At 37.0% G+C, this 25,384-nt stretch overlaps 1 protein-coding gene across 1 annotated transcript in view; it reads left to right on the plus strand.

Moving 5' to 3' along the window:
* Positions 1-25,384, plus strand: part of LOC150090709 (26S proteasome regulatory subunit 8) — a 122,879-nt gene that overhangs the window by 8,765 nt on the left and 88,730 nt on the right. The window contains exon 2 of the mRNA XM_090372340.1: positions 15,110-15,181. Coding sequence (XP_090228466.1) covers positions 15,110-15,181 — 72 coding nt within the window. The remainder of the gene's footprint in view (positions 1-15,109; positions 15,182-25,384) is intronic.

Genomic DNA, 25,384 nt, shown 5'->3' on the forward strand with positions numbered 1-25,384 from the left:
TGGGCAGGAGCGGGAATGCAGTAGCACACGCTCTTTGAGTAGACCGGGGTTCAAGCAACTGACTGCTGAATATGGTCGATCTGCCAACCTGCACTGGACCAGCGTGGCAGATTATGGTCCATTTCCCTCAACATGAATTGTTGAGGAGGCTTCCATCCTGCAGTGGGTTGATAATGGCTGCACTTTACTTTTTTTATTTCAGGTTTATTTACTATTTGACTATAAAGTATGTGTCTGTTTGTGCTCTTAGTCTCAGTGCAGCCCATATTGTTGATATTACATGTCCCGTGGGGGTTCCTTAGGTGAACTTGTAATCCCCTTCAGGTTGCTTTCCAGGTTGTCTTGATAGGACTACAAGAATCATGTGGGGGGGGGGTATTTACATTCCAGTTGTGTTGGAAAATATAGAAATGCAATTTTTAAACAATAGAAATAAGAAAAATTAGTACTGCAAATTATATGTATATGGCCATAGCAAGACTTGATACTTGGAGATGATGGGGATGATTTTTGGTGTAAGAGCTAGATAATGCAATGGTGGTAGAAATCAGTTTCAAGAATTGTACAGTTGCAGGCTGCTGTCGAAAGGTAAAACTTGCTGACGTTATGTATGTCTCCTCTCTGTTTTTGTAATTTTGTACACTTTGTAATTTTTCCTGTGCATAAGATAAAATAAATTGAATAAATAATTCTATTTACATGTTCGTCGAACATTTCTTTTTTGTTTCAATCAAATTCAGCAAGCATAGTTGCGAGTGCTGCATAAGCATTTAGGGAAATTCTTACTTACGTAAAATTCGACATGTAGAGTTTCGTGGAACGCAACCCTTACATAAGTCGGAGTGGCTGTATATATATGAAAGTGTTTAATAATTAAATTTCTAACAAATAAAATTATACGAATTGAAATTCTAATACCATAACTTCTTTGAATTTTGTTGCTTGTTTTTCTCTATTGTTGATATTACTCATAAATCATGAAGATTGGTTGTTTAATTTGCAATAAATTCAGTGGTGTACTTTGGCTAAATGTAATTCTTATTTTAAAGGACAAATTCCTATTTTACAGGACAGTGATTTATAATCATATAACAGCAGCACTTCCTTTTGACAGCAATCCAGATCTTTCAGCAAATAGTAGTCTTCAGGCTGGTCAACGTAGCCTGATATGCTGCAACATTGGTCATCACATTGTTGGATGAATTGGTCATCACACTGTTGGACCAAAATGACTCCCCCTGCACATTCTAAAAGATAGTTGTCATCTTTCCTGCAGTTGGCATCATCTTAAACCGTCTGCTGGGAGAGGAAATGGGATGCTTGCGCACACACACACACACACACACACACACACACACACACACACACACACACACACACACACACACAGAGCAGTAGCATCGTGCACAATATATCTTCTCTTAGTGGGGATAAAGTCAATTTCATTAATTGTTAATTCATTTGGGCTTTTCCATGATTCCACTTTCTGTTCACCCTTTTCTTGAAATAAGTGTTCATTACTGACATTCCTTGAGATTCTGCAAATTCCACAAGTCTTTCATTTCTTTCACCAATTCCAAAATTTCCTATAGTTTCCCTTTCTGCACTGTTTTGTTTCTTTCCAATCTTAGCATTGAAGTCCCCCATAATAATGATGTAGTGAGTTTTCTGTTTATCTAGAAGTCTCAATTTCAGTGTACCTTCAACCTCTTCATCACGGTTCAATGTTGGTGCATATATCATTATAACCCTTAGGCTGTACCTCTTAGAAATCCTGAGTAGTAGTCTTGACACCCTTGGTGATGTACATTTTGAATTACAAAATGTTGTTTTTTATATCTTTATGGACCAGAAAGCCAACTCCACCTTTGCTCTTTTTGCTGTTTCCATTGGTGTACAGGAAGTTTCCACTTGATAAACTTATAAGCAATTCATTTCTTCTTGTTTCAGCCAAGCCGATGATATTCCAGTTCACATTTTCTAATTCCTTTTCCAGCTCTAATATCCTACCTTCACTGATGAGCAATCTTGCACTGTAACATGCCGCCGACCGGGCTAGCCGAGTGGGTAAAGTACCTGCCCGGCAACCCAAAGGTCGCGGGTTCGATTCCCGCCTCGGGCTTGGATCAGAGTACTGCAAAAACCTTGGGAGGTGCAATATGGCCACAGAAGCCGATGCGCCAACAACTACCAAATCAAAAAAAAAAAAAAAAAAAAACTGTAACATGCCAATCCGTGCACAGCAGCCTGGTTGTACCCAGAGATTCTTAGCACCCTCTGCTTTTGCTGTGATCCTTTCATTGCTGTAAGAGGGGAAGTGAAAGCCACTGGGGACTGAGGGCCATTTGTTTTGTCGTGTTGTCATGTGCTGGAGGGTTTGGTCTTTTCCTCTTTACACTGACCAGGCATCTTGAAGAAAACAACTCTAGACGTTCGTTGCCACCAAAGTGGCATAACAGGGCTTGTGCTATCGAGAAGGTGTGCACGAGTGGTTTTAGTTAAGGGAGGCAGGCCATCTGAACTTCTAAAATGAGTGTCTGAAATTCTATACTCCAATACTACTCCCACTCTACTATGTGGTATTGGAGTATAGAATTTTTATTTTTTTTAAATAATGGCATCTCAAAGTGCAATGCTTTTTTTTTTTTTTTTTAAGCTGCAGAACCCTGTACAAATCTAAAACTATATTGAGCCATAGTGTCTTTAAAAACAGTAATAATTAAGTCAATTAAAAATAATAATATGTATGCAGATTAAAAGCTGAATGAAAAATTGAGCTTTTGCAGAATGTGTGGGATCCCTTTGCACAGCCAGAGTTCAAAAGAGCACACTTAAAAAACCACTGCTTTTTAGACTGTTCAGAATCTATTTTTTAACCTATATTAAAATATTGTTGGTGTATCTCAAACACTTCAATTTTTTTTTTTTATTTGTACCTCTTTTGTTAAAAGACAAACATAAAAAAATGGATTATAAAAATCAACCATCTCTCCTCTCCTTCTCCCCCCTACTACCTGACTCACCAGTCTTCACTCACTGTCATACACAGCTTACTATAGCCTGATATATCATTGACTGTCCTCTATACAACCAAGTTAGGCACTCAATTTTCATTGAGAAACAGCACAAAGTGATCTTACTATGAAACAAAACCTGAATGACAGTTTTAGCTTTGACTTGGTATCAACCTTCATGAAATTTATCTTCTGCTATAATAAGATTTGGTACTATTTCCTGTGGACTGTGGGTGCGAGAGTACATGTGAACAGGCGAAATTTTTACGGCTCCAGCAAATAGAGAAGTTTTTGCTTTTTTATTGACTTAAATTGGAATATTAATTTATTTTTTAGAGTTGCTTTATATTCCTAGTAACAATACTTTAGTTTAAATTGAATTTAGACAGATTTTGTAAGTTATTACTTAGTATTGGTAAGGGTATCAAATCTACGTGTGGACAGGTTTTGCAGCTCCCGCGATCGAAAAGTTTTTAATTATACTTAGCCGCTTTATTGACATTGTTAGATTAAATTATTTTCTAAGTAGCTGATAGACCTAGCCAAGCTCCGTGGTTTATTTTGAATTTAGATAGCGTGATTTAGAAATTTAATAATACCTCGTGTCCATAGATTAACCATTTGTAACTTGCTGCCATTGTTATAAGATGGAGTATAGTAGTATCAGTTAATCAATAAAATTTATTAATCTTATTAAATTTCATTGTCAATTGAATTGTACTTTTTTAACTAAATAAATATAGCGACCTAGTTATTATAACATCATAAATTAATACATATAAGTTGACAGGGGATAAGAAACTCACATAACGTAAATTGGAGATAATATTCAATACCAAAATACATAGTGTTATAACTGCATTGGGGATATAGATTTAGGGTTATATTTTGTATTGAAATTTTATTGAACTTAAATAGAAATCATGACTCAGACCAGAGCAGCAAAGCAAAAGGCTCAAACTGGTGGAAGTGCTATGGCTCAGGGGAGAACTGGTGGTGGGGGGCGGTTGTCCTCTGAATCACAGTCTATTGAAATGCACTGCTTGTTTGATATTTGTGGAGCAATCAGGAATGGGACATGATATTGCCAAGGGAAATGTCTTTGTGTGTGCATGATGCAAGGAGTGCAAGGAAATCAGGTGCCAACTCGGCATTGTTATGGGCTTATATGAGAGCTTGAAGGACAGGGTGGATGCCCTTGAAGGATTTATATTGAGGGGCCCATCAAGCTCTCAGCTGCCCACATCAATGCCAGAGCTTGCAGTTGAACATCATGCAAAACAGTGGCAATCCCCAGGGCAGAATGCACTGGTCCCAAAGGAACTAGTTGTTGTAGGTGACTCTATTGTCAGGGAAACGGGGAACATATTGTGCAAAAAGGATAGATTGAACAGGACAAGGGATGGATACACTTAAATAGAAAGGGTGCAAGAATATTTGCTGATGCTATCGAGGCAGAGTTAGGTGGGTCGGAAAACTGCTAGCTTGGGAGGAGATACGCAGACTAATAGATTAACAGTAGCCGCTGGCAGAGGTAAAAGTGATTCTTCCACTACTTCTGTTGAAATACAGTTGGGCAGCAACCTGGAAAGCAAGGCAATGGGAATTTCCAGGACTGCTGGGAGTCATAGTGGAACAAGTAAATACATGGGCTGTGTTAGGGTAACTAAGAATAGGAACAGGTGCATGTATACTTGCATGTACACCAATGCTAGGAGTAAAGTTAATAAATTCAGTGAGCTTAAAGTGCTAATCAAGACATCGAAGGCAGATATTGTTGGGATATCAGAAACATGGTGTCACACAGACATAAGAAGTGAAGAACTGGAATTTGGGGAGTACAATGTGTACAGAAAGGATAGACAGGGGAGGAGGGGTTATGCTGTTAGTTAAGAAACATAAAATCTAAGGAGGTGCATCCAGTTGTTGTTGGTGGACAATGCAATGTTGAGTCTGTTTGGTGTGACATAAGCACTGGGAAAGGAAAATTGAGAATAGGTATGTTATAGGCCTAATGAATCTGATGAGTATAATGAGCAATTGTGCAGAGAAGTAGTGGGCTAGTAAATTAGTCTCTTATAATGGGCGATTTTAATTTCCCAGATATTGACTGGAATTTATGGGTTGTTCACTCACTTTAGCAAAGCTTTTGTGAATTTATTGGAAGGTTTTTTTTTTTTTTTTTTTTTTCTCTACAGCAGCATGTTCAGCAGGCAACTAGATGGAGTAATTCTCTTGATCTGATTATCAGTAGTGATTCTTCATGCATCAAGAATCTGCAGATAAAGGAACCACTAGGTGGCAGTGATCACACTGTGCTGAAGTGGGATTTATTCAAAGAGGTACCTACCATCAAGGGTAAAGGGAAGGGTTTTTGTTTTTGTAAAGGTGACTACGGTGGTCTGAGACAGTATTTAAATTCTATACGGTGGAACCAACTGATGATATTACCAACAGCAAATTCAAAATGGGAAGCATTCAAAGAATTAATCTTGGAAGTCACCAGGCTTTTCATACCAACAAAGAAATATTGTTCAAGATTTAAGCCTAAATGGATGTCAGATGAACTAATTAGACATGTGACAGAGAAGAAAAATGCATGGGATACATATAAATTAACATGTGACACAGAAGCCTATGTTAGATGTAAGCTGGTTTGTAACCAAGTTACAAAGGAGGTTAGGCAGGTGAAGGCAGATTATGAGAAATCTTTGGCAAAGGATGCAAAGAAAAACAGCAAAGAGTTCTTTACTTATGTAAACTCTAGAAGGAATGGGATGAATCAGATTGGTCCACTTGATATCGATGGTTCAACTGTTGATGATCCTGCTCAGGTAGCTAACAAACTGAATGAACATTTTGTATCAACATTCACACATGAGAAGTTATTCAGGGTGGGGAATGCCAGAGGTGTATTCACCTCTGGCAGTAAGCTAGATAATCTTGTAATAACTGAGAGTAAAGTGGAGGGAAAATTGAAGATAAACACAAATGCACCTGGGGTGGATGGAATCTATCCAGTTATATTAAAGGAGGCGGCAAAGGAAGTAAGCAAACCCTTATACATAATTATGAGAACTTCCCTGGACTCAGGGGAGGTACCCATGGACTGGAGATGTGCAAATGTGACCCCAATCCACAAAGGAGGATCAAAGGGAGACACAGGTAATTACAGACCTGTTAGTTTGACTTCTGTTCCACGGAAATTAATGGAGGCACTGGTTAAAGAAGCAATGGACACTGCTCATCGTGGACACTGCCATAATCAATGGACACTGCTCATCGTGGACTGATGTTATTAGTGGAGTCCCTCAGGGCTCAGTGTTGGGTCCATTATTGTTTTCTGTATTTATAAATGATATTGATGATGGTATATCGGGCTTAATGTCCAAGTTTGCAGACGATACAAAGGTTGGCAGGGTTGTCAAGGACACTACTGACACTATGCTGCTGCAACAGGATCTGGAAAGGTTGAGCAGATGGGCTGAGGTGGCAAATGAAGTTTAACATTGATAAATGTAAAGTACTACACATGGGAAACAGCAACCCCAGAGCAACGTATCAACTCTGTGGTACTACACTGACAGTGGTAGAGAATGAAAGGGACTTGGGGGTGGTTGTGCAGGCAGATATGAAGTTCTCTGAGCAGTGCAGACGGGTGCAAGAGTAGCTCATGGAGTATTGTCAATGATATACAGGAATTTTTCCAGCAGGGATAAGGAGGTGATTATTCCATTGTATAAGGCGATGGTCAGGCCACACCTAGAGTACTGTATACAGGTCTGGAGACCTCATTTCAAGAAGGATGTAGAGCTGCTGGAACGAGTACAGAGAAGGGCAACAAGATTAGTGAATGGAACAAAGGGGTGCTCTTACGAAGAAAGGCTTAAGTTTTGCAAATTACAGTGTCTGGAGACTAGGCACCAGCGAGGTGATCTGATAGAGGTGTATAAAGCCTTGAATGGTTTAAGCATGCTCAATGCTGATGGGATTCTTCCTCTAGCTCAGAAAAATCACCTGAGAGGGCATAAATTCAAATTGAGGAAAGACAGATGTAGGATAGACGTGCGGAAATTTGCCTTTAGCCAGCGGGTGGTTGGTTGGTGGAACAGACTTCCATCCCTTGTGGTGGAGGTTGATAGCCTAAATAAGTTTAAGGCTCAGCTGGACAGGTATTTTGAACGAACAGAGGGGTGAAGTGGAAGTGGGTTTTTTTTTTTTTTGGCTGATGCTGCATAAGCTTGCTTTCTTGCATCAAATGCCTCTACTAATGCTAAATGCTAAAAGGGAGACACAGGTAATTACAGACCTGTTAGTTTGACTTCTGTTCCACGGAAATTAATGGAGGCACTGGTTAAAGAAGCATTGCAGCATCATTTAGACAAGACTTCAGTTATGGCTCTGACACAGCATGGGTTTGTTAAGGGGAAGTCTTGTCTGACTAATTTGATTGGATACTATGATGTAGTCACAAAGGAACTGGATGCAAAGAATAACTTTGATATCATATTTTTGGATCTTAGAAAAGCCTTTGATACTGTTGCATATGGAAGTAAAAAAAAAAAAGTAAAGTGCAGCCATTATCAACCCACTGCAGGATGGAAGCCTCCTCAACAATTCATGCTGAGGGAAATGGACCATAATCTGCCGCGCTGGTCCAGTGCGGGTTGGCAGATCGACCGTATTCAGCAGTCAGGGGCTTGAACCCCGGTCTACTCAAAGAGCGTGTGCTACTGCACTCCCGCTCCTGCCCACTCGGCTACGGAGGCCTGGAAGACTGCTGCACAAATTGGAGCAGTGTGGTATTGGAGGCAAATTGTTTCTATGGATAAAGGGAATGTTGAGTGGGAGAAGACAGAGTGGTAATCAATGGACACTGCTCTTCGTGGACAAATGTTATTAGTGGAGTCCCTCAGGGTTCAGTGTTTAGTCCATTGTTGTTTTCTGTATTTATAAATAATGGTATATCAGGCTTAATGTCCAAGTTTGCAGACGATACAAAGGTTGGCAGTGTTGTTAATGACAGTACACTGCTGCAACAGGATCTAGAAAAGTTGAGCAGTTGGTCTGAGAGGTGGCAAATGAAGTTTAACATTTGACAAATGTAAAGTACTACGTATGGGAAGCAATAATCCTAGAGTAACGTATCAACTCTGTGGTACTACACTGACAGTGGTAGAGAATGAAAAGGACCTGGGGGTAATTGTGCAGGCAGATATGAAGTTTTCTTAGCAGTGCAGATAGGCTGCAAGAGTAGCTCATGGTGTCTTGTCAATGATATACAGGAATTTTTCTAGCAGGGATAAGGAGGTGATTATCCCCTTGTATAAGTCAATGGTCAGGCCACACCTTGAGTACTGTATATAGGTCTGGAGGCTGCATTTTAAGAAGGATGTAGAGCTGTTGGAATGAGTACAGAGAAGGGCAACAAGATGAGTGAATGGAACAAAGGGTTGCTCTTACAAAGAAATGCTTAAGTTTTGCAAATTACAGTGTCTGGAGACTAGGCACGTGCAAGGTGATCTGATTGAGGTGTATAAAGTCTTGAATGGTTTGAGCATGCTCAATGCTGGTGGGATTCTTCCTCTTGCTCAGAATAATCACCTGAGAGGGCATAAATTCAAATTGAGGAAAGACAGTTGTAGGCTAAATGTGTGGAAGTTTGCCTTTAGCCAGCGGTGGTTGATTGCTGGAACAAACTTCCATCTGTCTTAGAAGTTGATAGCTTACATAGATTCAAGGCAGAACTTAACAAACATTTGGAGCGAGTGGATATGTGAAATAAGGGCGGGTTTTTTTTTTTTTTTTTTTGGCTGATGCTATATAAGCTTGCTTTCTCTTGCATCATGTGCCGGCGCCTTCTTTAGCCAGGTGGGAAGGAGCAACAGTGAGTAGCACACACTTCTTGATTAGACCGGGGTTCGAGCCCGTCACCACCAAATATGGAGGATGCAGAAAGGTCAGGGAATGACCACCGCATATCCTGGAGCAATATGGCCTTAGTTGCTAATGCTCCTAAAAAAAACCAAATAACAAATAACATCATGTGCCTATGCTAATGCTTATCTATACCCTTGATTTTATGTTGAGCTGTTACTTATAAACTTTTTGTTTTGTGCATTATGGCCTTTAGTTGCTCTTATGCTGTAAAGCCCTTAATAGCACATTTTCCTGTTTTACACACACACACACACACACACACACACACACACACACACACACACACACACACACACACACACACTCTGTCTCTCTCTCTCTCTCTATCTCTCTCTCATGGAATCCTAGTAAGTTCGTGCAGAGCCCAGCTTGAAAACCTATGTTATAGCACATGCTCTGCCGACCAGCTGCATTATGCTGTTCTTGCATTTCCTTTAGTATTGCATTGTGATTGTTATCATACCTATAAAAACCTAAGTATCATAATAAATCATATTGTTAAATTATATTAAGTACATGTTATATTTGCTTATAAAATTTTTACAACTAAAACAGATTTCCAGTACCAGAAATCTCATTAATTAATTGCCTGATTTAGTTTTTAGGTTTACTTCAATTTTTTATGTACCTCCTAATGTGTTTTTAATAATAAAAAAAATATATTTTAAAATAGAGATTTACTTCTCAAAAATCTGTCTCAAGAACTTGTTTATTTTTGAATTAACTCACAGTGCAAAAGGTTGTCTGCCTTTCCCCTAACTGATAAAAAAGAAAACCATTTTCTCTTCTTCAGGTGTTTATGCTGAATGTTTTATTATAGACTACTAAATCACTGTTGTCATTTGGTTCTGAATAGAGGGATAATGTCATTAAGCAATATATTACTTTTAGCCACAATGGACTTTACACATTTGGAGATATTCTCTTAGTAGTTCCATTAGCGATGTCTTGAGTCTGTGGAGATGTTATTTCTTTTTTTGCACCAAAGCAACTAAGTCTATGAAGCATCATTGTATTGTACCTATAAATTGTGTGTTCTATGTTACCTATTTGCTGGATGTGAACCTCTTCCAAAGGGGAACCATTTGACCAACTTGGTGTAAGAAAAAATCATAATAATAAATGCTTCCTTTTTGAGAAGATTCCAACCCCTGCTACCTCTATGCAGTGTAGAAGTATATCAGTAATGACCACTGCATTAGCCAGGAGAGGTTGTGGATGTGCTGTAGTTCAAAATGCCATGTTTAGAGGTGAGAAACATGAACATATATTATGCATGACTTAGTGTCAGTTTTGTAAAACTAGCTGTTCTCTCAGTGATGTGATAATCTTTATTGATATACCAGATTAACAACAGTTGTGGCATATGTCCCATTATGGTCATTGACAGGGGATTAAAAAAAAAAAAAAAAAAAAGCGAGAGAGAGCGAGCAAGCTTTGGCACAACCACAGTTCAGAGGAATTTACTAGTATTTTGATAAGAATTTTATCATCAGGCTTGGTTTGTGACCACTTTGAAATTGGTATAAATTTAGACATTCTGATAGGCAAAGGTTTTTGGGTAATTGCCATCTCAAACAAAAAAAAAAAAAAAAAAGAAAACCAGCAATAACCCCCCCTTGACAAACTTTTACAAATGAAAAGGCCATCTTATGTATACTTATGTAATGCAGCTAGAAAGTTCCAGGAATTACTTTGAGTAACTTAAAATTAAATTTTTAATTATGTTATGTTTACAAAGTAGTTTCCTTGTGCAACTCTGTATGAGGGCATTCTCTTCTTCTGTGATTGGAAACAGACTCAATCACTGGTATGAATTTTGTGCCTTCTGTATATATTGAACTTCTACAAAGATCCATATTGTGTCCCTTTCTATGAAATTTTGATACTCGGGAATAGGATGTTAGATGAAGCAAAATTAGTGTATGTATGATTAAATTTAAAATTAGTGTGAGGGTGGCTCTTCCATCTGAAGGAGCCTTTTTCTCCCCCCCATCAAATTTTCACATTGATAAGTGTGGGTTTGGCACATTACAATGTAATACCCACTTGTGTCACCAGTTTATCCCTTTGGTGCAACACCATTCATCAAATGCTCTAAAGCCCAAAAGTAAAATGTCTAATTGACATTGGCCTTGGGGAACAATTTCTGAATGGACAATACTTTTGTATTTTTTATCAAAGAAAATGAACATGGTCTTGAATTTTGATTTGCCAATCCTTTTTAAGTCTTGAAGAACTCATTGCTGTTTGCTCCGCTTTTTCATTTGGAATCATATTAAAGTTTTTTTTTTTTTTTTTTTTGTTTTTTTCCACCTCATTTATTCGTTGCAAGTCAAGTATTTAGATACTATCTTGGCGCCTCCGTAGCCAGGTGGGAAGGAGCAGCAGTGCGTAGCATACGCTTCTTGATTAGACCGGGGTTCGAGCCCGTCACCACCAAATACGGAGGATGCGGAAAGGTCATTCAGGGAATGACCACCGCATATCCCGGAGCAATATGGCCTTAGTTGCTAATGCTCCTAAAAACCAAATAACAATATATAGATACTATCTTTGCACAGATCTTCATATCAAGGCTGATATTTAAAACAAACATTCTGTTTATCTGTCCTCAATTACTTCTGTTATCATTCTGATTCTCATGCTTCAATCAGTATAAACAAATTTCCTCACATTTTCAACATTTTTGGGCAGCCAGACTGGAATCATCATGGATGTTTTTTTTTATCCTTCAGAAAATCATTTGAAACACTCAAACTTATCTCTTTAATATTGTAGACTTTCCATAAGTTTCTTGTAATAATTCATAATTTTTATTGGGAGTTTCCTCATTTTTAACTAAAAATTTCAGGTTTATAAATACCGCATAAAGAAAAAAACAATTTAGTTTAATAATTTAATAATAGTATGAACACAACCTATTACTGTTTGTTTGTGTGTGACCTAAACCACACACACACATGCAATATGATATAAGGTTTGAAAGTACTGAATTATTTGAAAGCTATATGAGCCCAGACTAATTTTTTTTACATCATGACAAGCAACTTCTTGACAATGGATATGTTAAACTCACTAATATTTTTATAGATAATACACCTTTCAAGTTGGGTTAAATGTTTGGAAATGTGGGATAGATGTAGATTGAATGTCAAGCAGACAGAGCAGATAAGCTTAAACATCTGAAAGCTATGTAGAATGGGACTGCATTCTTCTGGAGATTTAAGAGTTGAAGTGCTTGGATGAAATAGTGAGTTAGTGGGTGTTGTGTGATAAAAGAATGCTTACAATGTTAAAGATGAAGATCTAAGACTATGATGAGGCTAGTTTTGCTATATGGGGCAGAAACCTTGATGTTGAAAAAGAAAGGTGAGATGTGATGAGAATGCTAATGTTATGGTTGGTGGGGATAACGTACATCCACAGACAGATTAGGAGTTGCTGATGTGTTGGATTGGTTAGTAAGGATCAGACTAAATTGAGCTGGATGTGTATTGAGGAGAGAGGGAAACCAAAAACTTTTGGTTCAAAGTTGGAAGGAAATGGGTGTTGAAGATGGAGGCTATGAGTGGGTGAGAAAAGCAAGTTTCATGAGGTCTACCCCTAAGGAGGAATTTAAAGCCTTTAAGTAAACGATACTCCAGTTCACCTAAAGAAAATAAAGAATTAAAAAAAAAGAAAAAAAAGTTAATGTATAAAAACGAAGCTGCAGCAAGTCTAAAAAAGAGGGGATTTTTTGGTCAGTTGATAAAGATTTTCCTGCGCATGTGAAAGAAAAATATAAATTTACTATTTACTTTATGTATTTTGATTCTGTGTCAAAATTCAATTTCCAATTTTGCCATTCATACTTTGATCATTGGGAAATTTTTTTTGATCCCATACTCTTTCAGGAAAGGGAATTGGATAAAAATTTTCTTGTCAGAGAAACTTAAAAGCAAAAAATTTAATCAGAAATTTTTCCTTGTTAGAATATTCCCTATGAATGAATGACATCACTTAATGAAGCAAAAAATTGCTGGGCACACGCTGCTGTGTTTGCTATATATTTTTTATAAAAAAAAAATATTTTTTAAAATATTTCTTTAAAATTAATTTAAAATAATGAAATGTCTTAATTTTTTTTTATTATTTAAAAGATTGCACTGCAAAAACTAACTACAAGGACTAGCTTAGGTCAGTCAGTTTTTATATACGACTTGCAATTTTAGGTAGATTAGAAACTAGTTTTCATTCAATTAGATCTCACAGACTAATGGAAGTTTCAACACAAATGCGTTGGGCTTTCTTTTTTTTCTTTTTTTTTTTTTGAAAAAGATTTTTTTTTAGTGATCTACTTGTATTCATTACAACAAATACTATTCCCAATTGCTATATGCTGTATTCATTTAATCATAATATTATTGTACAAACTGTTTCTTTCTCTTGTATTTGTCCTGTCTTCTCCTGTAATTATCAGTCTAGATAGGTGTTGGTATATATCCTTAAAATACTTAATATTGACCAGATTTAAATAAATAAATTTTTAGTTTAAATATATTGAAGTGACCACTGAATCTAAAACTCAACCTTTTTTAAATTTATTTTTTAACCTAACAAATAAGATAGTGGCATAGTATTTAGGGTTAGGTGCCACCTGTGGTTTCTCACATATGTCATATGTACTCTGTGATGGAATGCAGAACTACTGCATAAGCCAGAAAAAAGTGTAGTGTCTGGTTTATGCAGTATTGTGTTATGTTCTGTTGTGTCTCTGGCTACTTTGCTTCAGGGCCCGTAGTGAGACCCTACATTGCCTGCCACCACTGGGAGGTGAGCCACGCTGCCCTCATACTCTGGCTGATCTCTGCCAGGGTCGTCTAGGCTTTCTGGACAGAGACCAAATAAAAATAATAATACATAAATATAAAAGGGGGGAGAGATAGTACAAGTGGTGGAGTCAAAGTAGGCAAAAGGAGGGTGATGAGGAAAGAAGGCATCCTCCAGCAGAAAGAAGAGGTGGGAAGGGAGAAGTAGGAATCGTCCCTGGTCTGGGAGCCCACCGAAGGCCAGGGAAAGGAAGACAGCTTGTAGAACAAGGGAGGTCTGCAAAGTTGGGTAGGTACAATGGGAAGTGGGTGAGTTGAATTGCTGTCAGTTCAGTGCCATCATTCCTATGAGGAAGATGTCCAGTTAGGTGTTCATTTAGTTGTGACAGTGGCTGGTGATGAGGGAAGAGCAGGTATGAGGAAAGATCATAGCAGTTTCAGGAACATCTGGTCTGGATGTCTATGTTGTGGGATCACACGTGGAGAGATGATACCAACACCTTTTGAAGACTGCTGAGGCATACCTGCTAAAAACGCTTCTTTTGATTTTAACTGGTTGCTCTCCAGAATAAGTGCGGTTAAATTTAGATCCAGTAACGGCGTTGATTATGTAGGTCCAGGTAGATGTTACACGAATGCATTACATGGTGCTAGTCCTCCAGTTCTCCACATTCACAATGGGCATCGTTTACAAGCCTCAAGTCCTGAAGTCTCTTTTTGAAAGACCCATGTGCTGTCAGAAGAAAGGTAGTATATAAATTAGGGAAGAACCAGCCAAGTCTTTATTTGTTGAGGTAGGAGACACTAGGTAGAAATAGCTTGGTAGTACTGCCTTTGGTGGAATCATCCCAACGGATTTGCCGGAGGGAAACAAGTTCCTGCCAAGTACGCTGGAGTTCTTGTTTTGGATCTGCATCGACAATAGTTTTTATCTCCAGGAATTCAGTTTCTTTGTTCTTTCTGATAGCATGGGAAAGCCCTCTGAAGGCCTAACAAATAAGATATAAATTTCCTGTATAATTTATAGGCTAAAATGCTAAATTGAGAAGTGGTGTGTTTGTTTTAAATATTGCTTACAATTGAATAGCCAACTTCACTGGCAGAAATCTGGGATTATATTTGTATCCTTTGAATTCTAATCATAGCTTAAATGTGTTGTGAACATTGATTGATTGAATCATATTCTTTAAACTGGAAATTTTTTGGAATATTCTTGTATAAACATATTTTTCTTTTGGATTAATATTTTGATTTTATAACAAAATATTTTAAATCAGTTTTATTGAATGCTATGATGTTAATATTAATGATATATTAATCATTGTATTTTTATTTCTTATTCAGATGGACATAGATGAGCAGAGTAAGGGAGAAGGCTTGAAACAGTACTATATTACTAAAATTGAAGAGCTACAGGCAAGTAAAATTTAGTTTTAGCTTAATTTGATTGCAGAATAGTGTTATCCATTTATCGGGCAATCCATTAACTAGCAATGTGTACTGAGATAACTGTGGCAAATAACAGAGCATGTAATGTCATCAGATATGGCATGAGATTTTTAGACAGATGGCATAAGGTAGGTTTTTTTTTTTTTTTTTTTTGTGATAGCAGTGTTATTAGAGAAGCAGAATTGCATTAACTATCACAGTGTGTGATATGGGTTTACCTGAGAAAAAAGTGCATATTTTTGAATGTTATCCAGCATCCAAATCACTTTTGCAGTGTCTAGTGCTATACAATAAACCCTCTATTTTACAGAATAATGAGTTGGAAGGGGATCTGTTAAATGGAAAGTCTTTTTGAGACCATTTGTGTCCCACAATTGAAAATATAAAGTTACTCTGTATATGTATGCACAGGTTGAGTATCCCTAATCCGAAATTCTTGGGGCGAGAAATTTTTTGGATTTTGGCATGGTGGGTTTGAAGTAAGGTGGAAATAAAATTTAGATTTCATGCAAAAAATTCTATTTTATTTACCAAAAAAATGGTCTCTGTTTCCAAAAGAATATAAATGCAACAAATATTAAAATTTATATTTCATGCAAAAAAAATTCCTTTTTATTTACCATCTTGAGAAGGAATGTTGCAAGCGGTTGAGGCACCAGGAACTGGGTCCTTCAGGGATGAGGAGACATTGTGCTGAATGGAATTTCTAAATGTTTCTTCCAGAGTCATTTGCCTCATTAACAAAGGTTTTTGTTGTAGAAGTCTCTTATTTTAAAAACTGACATTATTTCTTGTGCTGTTATAAAAACACCCTGGCTGCTCTAGTCCTTCAATGAGTTCACCACACTTTTTCCACATGTCATCTATAGACACTTTTACTGCAGTGCTAACAATGTCATTGTCACTTTTACCGTAGGCGCCTCCGTAGCCAGGTGGGAAGGAGCAGCAGTGCGTAGCACACGCTTCTTGATTAGACCGGGGTTCGAGCCCGTCACCACCAAATACGGAGGATGCGGAAAGGTTAAGGAATGACCGCCGCATATCCTGGAGCAATATGGCCTTAGTTGCTAATGCTCCTAAAAACCAAACAACAACAACAACAACTTTTACCGTGATCACCTTGATTCAAAATATTTCTGCTATTTCATCATCAGTCATTGAATGAATAACTGGAGCCTCACCAATGTTAAAGACTTCTTCGATATCCACTTCTTCCAGCTTACTGACTCCAAAGGCACTGTTTTTGCATATGTAAGGAGTTCAGACATCTTTTTCTCAAAATCATAGCTTCTTCGTCATCACCACTGAGCATAGTTTCAGGCCAGAGGTTGTGCCAGGCATGCAAAACTGTCTTTAGTCATTGAGGCCCAAGCGTTTGCAACAGCATATATGGCATCCTTCGTGTTAAACTCCTGGAAACCTTCCACACCCACGCCTCTGTTCACTGCTATCAGCATGCTGTTCAAGAAAGTGTTTTTATATTTACACTTCATCGATCTAAGGATACCCTGGCTGAATTAATGAAGTCATGTTTGGGGCAAAGTACATAGCATAAACATTATTTTTGATGAACATTTCAGCTGGAGGATGAGTAGAACAGTTGTCAAGAAATAACAAAATCTTGCAATCATCATCCAGTCTAGCTTTCCAGCAGGGAGCATGAGCTGCTGGCACAAAATGTTTGTGAAACCAATCAGAAAAGATGTTCCTGGTGATCCATACCATTTTTGTTAGCATAATAATGGACTAGTAAGAAATTCATTCCTCTAAAACAGTGAGGATGCAAGCTTTAGCCTATCACAGCAAGTTTATACTTATGCATGGCTGCTGCATTAGTACATTCCAGTATAGTTAATCTGTCCTTGGCAATCCTTAATTCCTGTTGGGATTGTTTCATCAGCTGTAGTTAGTGTCTTCCTGTGGCAATAAAGTCTAAACAGTGATGTATCATCAGCATTATAAACTTGTTCTGCTGTCAGATTTTCATCAACGATGACCTTGGCAAACTCGTCAATGAATTTTTGCACTGCCTCTTGATCAGCAGATGCTTTATCATCACAAATCTTTAAAAATTTAATGCAGTGGCTTTTCTTGAATTACTGTACCTGGCCTATTGAATAATATTCACAGTTCACTTAAATTTTTAGTTCTTTATGATAGATCTTTGCTCATTCCATGATCAGCTGACCAGTTAGTGGCATGTGTTCACTGCGACGCTGACAGATCCACACTTTCAAAACACAATCGAGATCTTCATTTTTAGCTTTATGCAGTGTTTTTCTATTTTTCATTAACTTCTGTTTATCACTTTCATCATAGAACTTGAATAGTTTATCCTTCTCTTTCTTAGCCCCTCCTTAGCCAGGTGGGCAGGAGCAACAGTGCATAGCACACGCTTCTTGATTAGACCGGGGTTCGAGCCTGTGACTCCCAAATATGGAGGATGCGGAAAGGTCAGGGAATGACCACCGCATATCCCTGGAGCAATATGGCCTTAGTTGCTAATGCACCTAAAAAACCAAAATAACAACAACCTTCTCTTTCTTCAGGTCATAGATGGTGTTATTCCAACATCAAACTCTTCTGTAAGACGTCTCACACTTACACTGCTGCCCAGCTTCTTCAACAAATTCACTTTCTGTTCTATAAATAAACTTAAATGCTTCCTCTTCTTATCACTGTTACCCAGGGTATCAGGTTTTTTTGACATTTTCAACAATATCTTTGCACCACAGAGCAGAGAATAAACTAAACAAATGGTGAGCAATGGACATAGACGCCTTGCATTGATGATAATTGGCGCTTTACTGATGTCAACACAGCGTGTCACAGATGTTTCCTGCCAGTTCTCCCAGTTTCCAGAACTTTCGAGTATTTTTCAAAAAGTTTCTGTTTTTGGAGGTTTCCAGATTGGGGATACAGTAAACCCCCGCTATTCGCAGGGGTTACGTTCCTGAGAAATACCGCGAATACTGAGTTATGGCTCCCATAGTAATAAAGGGGTTCTGTTCCAAAGTATGAAATATATAAGAAAAACTAGTCTAAAATTTTGTATGTGTATGTATTATATGTACTTTCATGATATGACTATGTACATAGACAGTACATAGTGAAATGCAAGCATAAGGCATCGAAATGAAAATAAGAAACAATTTAATATTAAATGTAATATTTATTAGAAATTTCAAACAAATCTTTCAATCCAGTGCCTTTGCTAGCTAAAAAACTTATCCTGCCAGTACTACACCAGTTTCGCTAAAGTGTTGATAAAGGAGTTTTGCCTTTTCTCGAATAAGTGAACTTAACTGAATTTTATTTTGAGTTAGGTCTTCTATCCACAGATTTAAAGCTTTTTCTATTTTTTCTAATTTAACATCACGAGTTACAGAGGAAATTTTTGAAGCAATTAGCACGTTTTCACGGACACTACGGTGGATTTTTTTCTTCCGATTTTTTGATTGATCGTACCGTTGACTCATTGATTTTATAATGTTTTGCCACTGAGGAGACACTTTCACCATTAGAAATTTTGTCTAATAACTGAATTTTATTCGCTAATGTCATCACCTTTGATCTTTTCACATTTCCCTTGTTATTCATAGCCATATGAATAACAAGGGTTAGAAAGAACTTGCCCACAATAATATCACTTTGTTCTGTTAACACACTCGAAAGTCTGTTTTACACTGCAAGACAGTAGATTTATCACTTTTGTAAGCATATCAATTTATAAGCATATAAATTAAAAGCAAACGACGAAACCTTCCATGACAAGCGCATAACACATACTGAACAAGGATTAGCGAGAAATATCCACGCTCGCGATTTTGTCACCCCTCTTCCCCCCACCCCCACCCACTGAGCGCTGTTTTGACCGGGAAAGATAATTTTAGCCACGCCCATGTTTTTTTTTATGGCAGAAAATGTTCACGGCACTTTAAAATTCACTTTTTTTTTAGGTTTCACTTTATATTAAATCAGCGACCGCGAATAGCGGGGATTTACTGTACTCTAATCTGTATTAGAAACAGTAAAATAAAGTTAACAATTTAAAGAAAAAAAAAACTTTTTATTTACCTTAACTTTATTGGTTGACATATACAGGGTATCCCATAATGAATTGCACTTTTGAGTGTGCTGCTAGTCCCTACCGTTAACCAGTTCTCAGAAATTTAGTAGCAATGGATCGCTTCGTGGACCAGAGTGTGTGTTTGTGTATGTATGTTTTACCAAAACAATAATTCAATCATTACTGTTAGACATAGATTTCGTGATCACTACAATTTACGTGACATTAATGAAAGTCCAAGTGTAAATCTGATCAAATCGTGGGTCAAGAGATTTGAAGAAACTGGTTCAACAGTAAATCAATGACTGCCTGGCTGTCCAAGAACTTCAAGAAGTGATGAGAATATGGAGCACATAAATGTTTCAATATGCGAGGATCCACACCAATAAGTTCGGAAGCGTGCTGCAGAATTAAACTTGGCTCGAACATCAGTACCCGAATATTGAAGAACGATTTGACTCTTCACCCTTACAAAATCCACTTGGTTCAAGATTTAAGAGTCTGACTTCATTGCAATGGTAAATTACACCAATGAAATGTTCAAAAGATTTACCGAATTTGGCAACATTTTTTTCGTTGAGACTCATTTTCATTTGAATAGACACGTAAACAAACAAAACTGTTATTATTGGAGTGAGAATAATCCAAAACTAAAACACCAGAAAGCACTGCATTGTCCTAAAGTTACTGTTTGGGCTGCAGTGTCAGCTTCTGGAATAATCGGCCCGTACTTCTTTGTGGACTTGCGTGGCCATGCTGTAATGGTTAATTCTGCATGCTATGTTCAAATAGTGAGAGATTTTCTGACCCCACAACTGCGGGAATTTCCAGGATACAATATCAGGACATGGTTTCAGCAAGATGGGCGACTTGTCACACATCAAATGCAACATTACCAGTGGTTCGCAAACTGTTCCCAGAAAAACTCATTTCACGTAGAGGTGACATCAACTGGCCTCCAAGAAGTACTGATTTATCCCCACTTGATTTTTGTTTGTGCAGATACCTCAAGAGCTGTGTTTACTCCAATAATCAAACAACAAGGGAGCAATTAAAAGAAAATATCCACCACGAAATCGCAAGCATTCCGCCAGCAATGTATCATTGCATCTTCGAAAATTTGAGAGTTAGGTTTGAAGAGTATTGTCGTCATGAGGGACATCATCTTGATGATATGATTTTTAGAGAATAATTTTCCATTAAGTGTAGAATATCTTTCATAAATAAATTTTTTTAATATATATATATATATATATATATATATATATATAATATTATGGATAATATAAAGAAAATAAATCCAACAATAATACCATCAGGGACCTAAGACAACGCAAAAAAAAAAAAAAAAAATTATCGCTTTTTACCGACAATCTAGATGACGTCAACTGGGGCCAACCACCCAGAATGAAGGCAAAAAACGACAAGGTTCTCTGTTTCTGTGATGATCAATATATGCTAAGTAATTTAAATCTAAACCAAATATGAACCGGTATAGGCCGAAAATAAATCAAATTTAAATAAATCGAAAGATGATAATAAAATTTAGAAATATTAGAATCAAAGGTAAGAAATATAAGTAAAATATAAATGTAAGCATATATTAATCATCGTTGACCCGACAGAGAACGTAATTTAATGATTAAAATAAGATTAAATATATAATACATACTACATATTGACCGTATCTAGGACATAATGTAATAGTCGTCAAAATAATGTGGTGCCCCCTATGTGATGGATACGGTAAAAATAAATAATTAAATTAAATTAATGCATAGAGAAACATGCAGATAGTAAGAAGAAAAACTAAAGGAGTAGGAATAATAGAACCTGAACTCCACAAAGGCGAAAAATAGTGGTATAGATAAGAAATAGTTTCTCCTACGTCCTCGGATTACCCTAATAATTTCGGAGAAATAAAAATAAAGAGTGTAGGACAGTTTAAAGACATTACAAGATATAAGTTGTGGCTCGGGTAAAGCGATAATAATTTTTTTTTTTTTTTTTTTTTTGCGTTGTCTTAGGTCCCTGATGGTATTACTGTTGGATTTATTTTCTTTATATTATCCGTAATATTATAGACATTATGGGTGCATTGCATGATTGCTTGCAACTGCATTGACTCATAAATATTATTTACATATTAGTTACATAAAGCTATCATTAGAGGCAGCAAATGCACATCCTCCACAGGAAGCCCAAATAAATCTGATATATAAAATAAAATAAAAACATCAAAATTTCTTTATTATACTCCAGTAGTACGGCAAAAATGTAGAGCGTAACGTAAAATAATATAAAATAAACAAACGGGGAAGGGAAAGTAAAGATAATAAGACAAAAAGTAGTCGATAATCCCCTGTATAATTTAGCCAATTAAACCCAATTAATAAAAACGATGTAAATTTAAAATAATGCCAATTATAAATAATTTAGCGGTACCCCCTCGAAGGTACCTGTTCCAAAAGACGTGAAATATCACCAAAAAGGGGTTAAAGGAACTACAAAAACTAAAATATAAAATGATAGACTGACCATTATGCCCCATATCGACAGAGGACCACGAGGCCAATAATGGTCATGGAATCGCTGCATTTCAATCGTCATACAAATCAACGTTTTGCTCTACATTTTTACGTTACATTTACGTTACGTTTCACTCTACATTTTTGCCGTACTACTGGCTGATGTTTTTATTTTATTTTAAATATCAGATTTATTTTAATTATCAGATATATATATATATATATATTTTTTTTTTTTCATTATAATTTTTTCAAAAGTGCAATTCGTTATGGGACACCCTGTATTACATAGTAGAAGATATTTTACTTGATCATGCTTGGAAAAAGTTTCAGTCAGAGCTGAGAAGCTGAAGTTGACATACTGATGTAAGACTCCTAAAAGATCCTTAAGCTTGGCCTTGCTGTTTAACTGTATATGACACTGTTTTTTATGCAATGCTCAACACAGACATGGGAAACAAACACGTCAGTCTAACATCTCTAACAGCTTTAACTTCTGCATAACACTCAAATGAACATGATTTATCTTTTCACTAGTTTTCTTTACGGATGTGATTATATGTTGTAAGTAAAGTTACAGTAAAGGAACATGACACCACCAATCACTTAACAATGTCATTGCATGCATATCTATAAATAGACTAAATGCTTGCTGTCAGCTGCCATGACTCATGAATTGCTGGTTTTTCCTGTCTGACAAGCATATTCAGAAATACACTCTGATGCCAGTCAGATTTTATTTTTCATTGGTTAAATTGAGGTCTGTAAAGGCAGAGTATTTACTGTACTAAATAAGATTGATAACAAGCCTATACTAAATAAGATTGAATACAAACATTGAGAACTTCATTCCAACTATTGACAATGTGGTTCATCCCTTTCCTTCTTGTGTTAACATAAGCAAAGAATTCATTTCTAATTTTTTTTTTTTTTTTTTTGCATTCTTAGCCAAAGACTTTTGTAATCTGCCATGGCTTCCGACTTGGTTACAAACTGCATTGTACTTACTACAGGTTTTTGTGTCCCCTGATAATTTATTATCATCTCATGAATTTTTCTTGCCTATTGCTACTTTATCAGTTCTTCTGCCATCCATTTAGATCTAAACGTTGAACAAGATCTTTGTATGAAAAGCTTAGTAGCCTATAGTTACTTTCCTGAATGCTTCCCATATGGAATTTGCAGTTGTTAACATTGGTAGCAGTTATATTTTTAAGTAAATTCCATATCAGTGCACTGTGATTAGTGCCACCTAGTGGTTTCTTTATCTGGAAATTGTTAATGCATAAAGAGACATTGCTGATAATTAAGTCAGGAGTATTTTTCTTTGTCTCGTTACTTCTCTAACATTCTGGTGCAGAAAAGAGTCATCCAGTATATCCAGAAACACCCATTTTGTATATGTAAGAAACTCCTTACATATGCAAAAACGGTGACCATCCCAAAAGTTCCAGTCGTCTTCTGGAAAGTTAAAATCTCATATTATAAGACATTCTGATTTACTGGCCCACTCTATTTGCTGTACAGATTTTCCTTGTACTCATTTCAGCAGTCATTTAGCCTGTAACATGCTCCTACTCTTCGTTTTCCGAGTGCTTATATAGAGTACCAAGCTGACTCAACGTTATACTGATCACCCACTTCAGCTGGGTGCTTTACCTTAAATTCTGTGTATTTCTTAACCAAGAGCATAGCTCAAGTGCTTTCTGTACAAATTGTACTCATATTCAAATTCCATATCCACTTATGTCCAGTGGTACAAGGTTTCCCACATCCATACAGTGTTCACATATGATGATTTAACCAGTTCATCAAATTTCTTTATTATACTCCTAACATTAGTTTCATATGTGCCTGTTTTTGCTCTTAGTATTGCCAACACATCTCTCATATATACGAGGTGCTAATCAAACTTTCCCGAAATGTATTTATAAAAAAAATTAGACTTATTTGTCTTATTTGCCACCATCACCTTCGAAGTAGTCCCCTTGAGAGCATAAAACAGATCCCAGCACTTCTCCCATGATTTGAATGCATCCCGAAAGTCCTTCATTATAGGGTTCAGTACTGCCTGCGATTCGGTTTGTATATCCTCTACGCTGTCAAATTTTTGGCCCTTCAGCTTTATTTTCATTCTTGGGAAGAGGAAGAAGTTGCAGGGGCTAAGTTTGGAAAATAAGTGGGGGGTTGGGGAAGATTGTCATGTTGTAGGATGCCAAAAACTGCACCACAGCAGGAGATGTGTGGGCCGGCACGTTGTCATGATGAAGGACCCAGTGTCTGCCACTTCTGGATGTTTCCTCCTGACAGCTTCCCTCTACTGCACCAGGATGCCGCAGTAGAACTTTGCTTTGACAGTCTGTCCAGGAGGGATGAATTCCTTATGGATAATCCCATCAATGTCCAAAAAACAGATCAGCATGGACTTCACATTGCTCCTCACTTGTCGGGCTTTCTTCGGTTGGGGCGAAGATGAGCTCTTCCACTAGGATGATCGTTGCTTGGTTTCTGGGTCATACCCATATACCCAACTCTTGTCACCAGTGACAACTGTAGAAAGGAAGTTTTGATCATTCCTGGCCCATTTTTAAAGATCTCTGCTAACTTTCATGCGATGCTGCTTTTGGTCTTCTCTCACTAACCTTGGCATGAACTTGGCCACAATCCTCGTGTTCAACTCATCTGATAAAATCCGCTGACACGTGCTGTACTATAGTCCTACAATGCCACAAATGTCCTGGATGATCCACCTGCGGTCTTCATGGGTTGCTGCCCAAATTTTTGCGACATTTTCCAGGGTAGTGCTTGATGATGGACGTCCAGGGTGGTTGTCATCATCAACTGACATACAACCGTTTTTAAAATGGTGAAACCAGTTGTACGTCTGTGTATGGCCTAAAGCATTATCACCAAAAGCTTGTTTCAACTTGTTATGGGTTTCTGCTGCTGTATTGTTAAGAAGAAAACAAAACTTGATGAAGCCACAAGTCCATACTAGACATAGTTTTCGTGCAACATTCAAATTTCAGAAATATTTGGGCAGCACTTCTTATTTGCTTTTCCCATCAGGACATCCAGCAGAGCCAAGAAAATTAAGTTTTAATTTTACTTGCATGTAGAGAACAGTTGATGCTTCTTTAGCAAACTTTGTTGCGGTTTGCAATTATCCCTTCGATGGGATATGGTAATGTTTTAATTTTACAAATAATTATTTTTAAAAAATGAAAGTTTTTAAAGATGCAGCAACCAAATTCAGTATTATACCTCTGCTACAGTTTCCATGTTTTTGAATTATGCTCAATTAGTGAAGCTTTAAAAAAAAAAAAAAAAAAAATCTCAAATCAAAGAAAATATAATATGCATTTTATTTTTATTTTCATGTTTGCACTAAAAACATTCCTACAAGCAGTTCACTTCAGCAAAAGCATTAGAATTAATATTGTAACTCAACTTAATGCAAAAAACAAAGTTGAACACTAAAACCAAAAATTGACATATTAACATATGAAAAGTAACTCTTTATTATATTTTTAAATATGTGGTTTACTATCACATAAGTTAGTGCAATAGCAT

The sequence above is a fragment of the Mastigoproctus giganteus genome, chromosome 1, assembly GCF_048544385.1.
Source record: "Mastigoproctus giganteus isolate SK-2022 chromosome 1, ASM4854438v1, whole genome shotgun sequence".
Lineage (NCBI taxonomy): Eukaryota > Metazoa > Arthropoda > Arachnida > Uropygi > Thelyphonidae > Mastigoproctus > Mastigoproctus giganteus.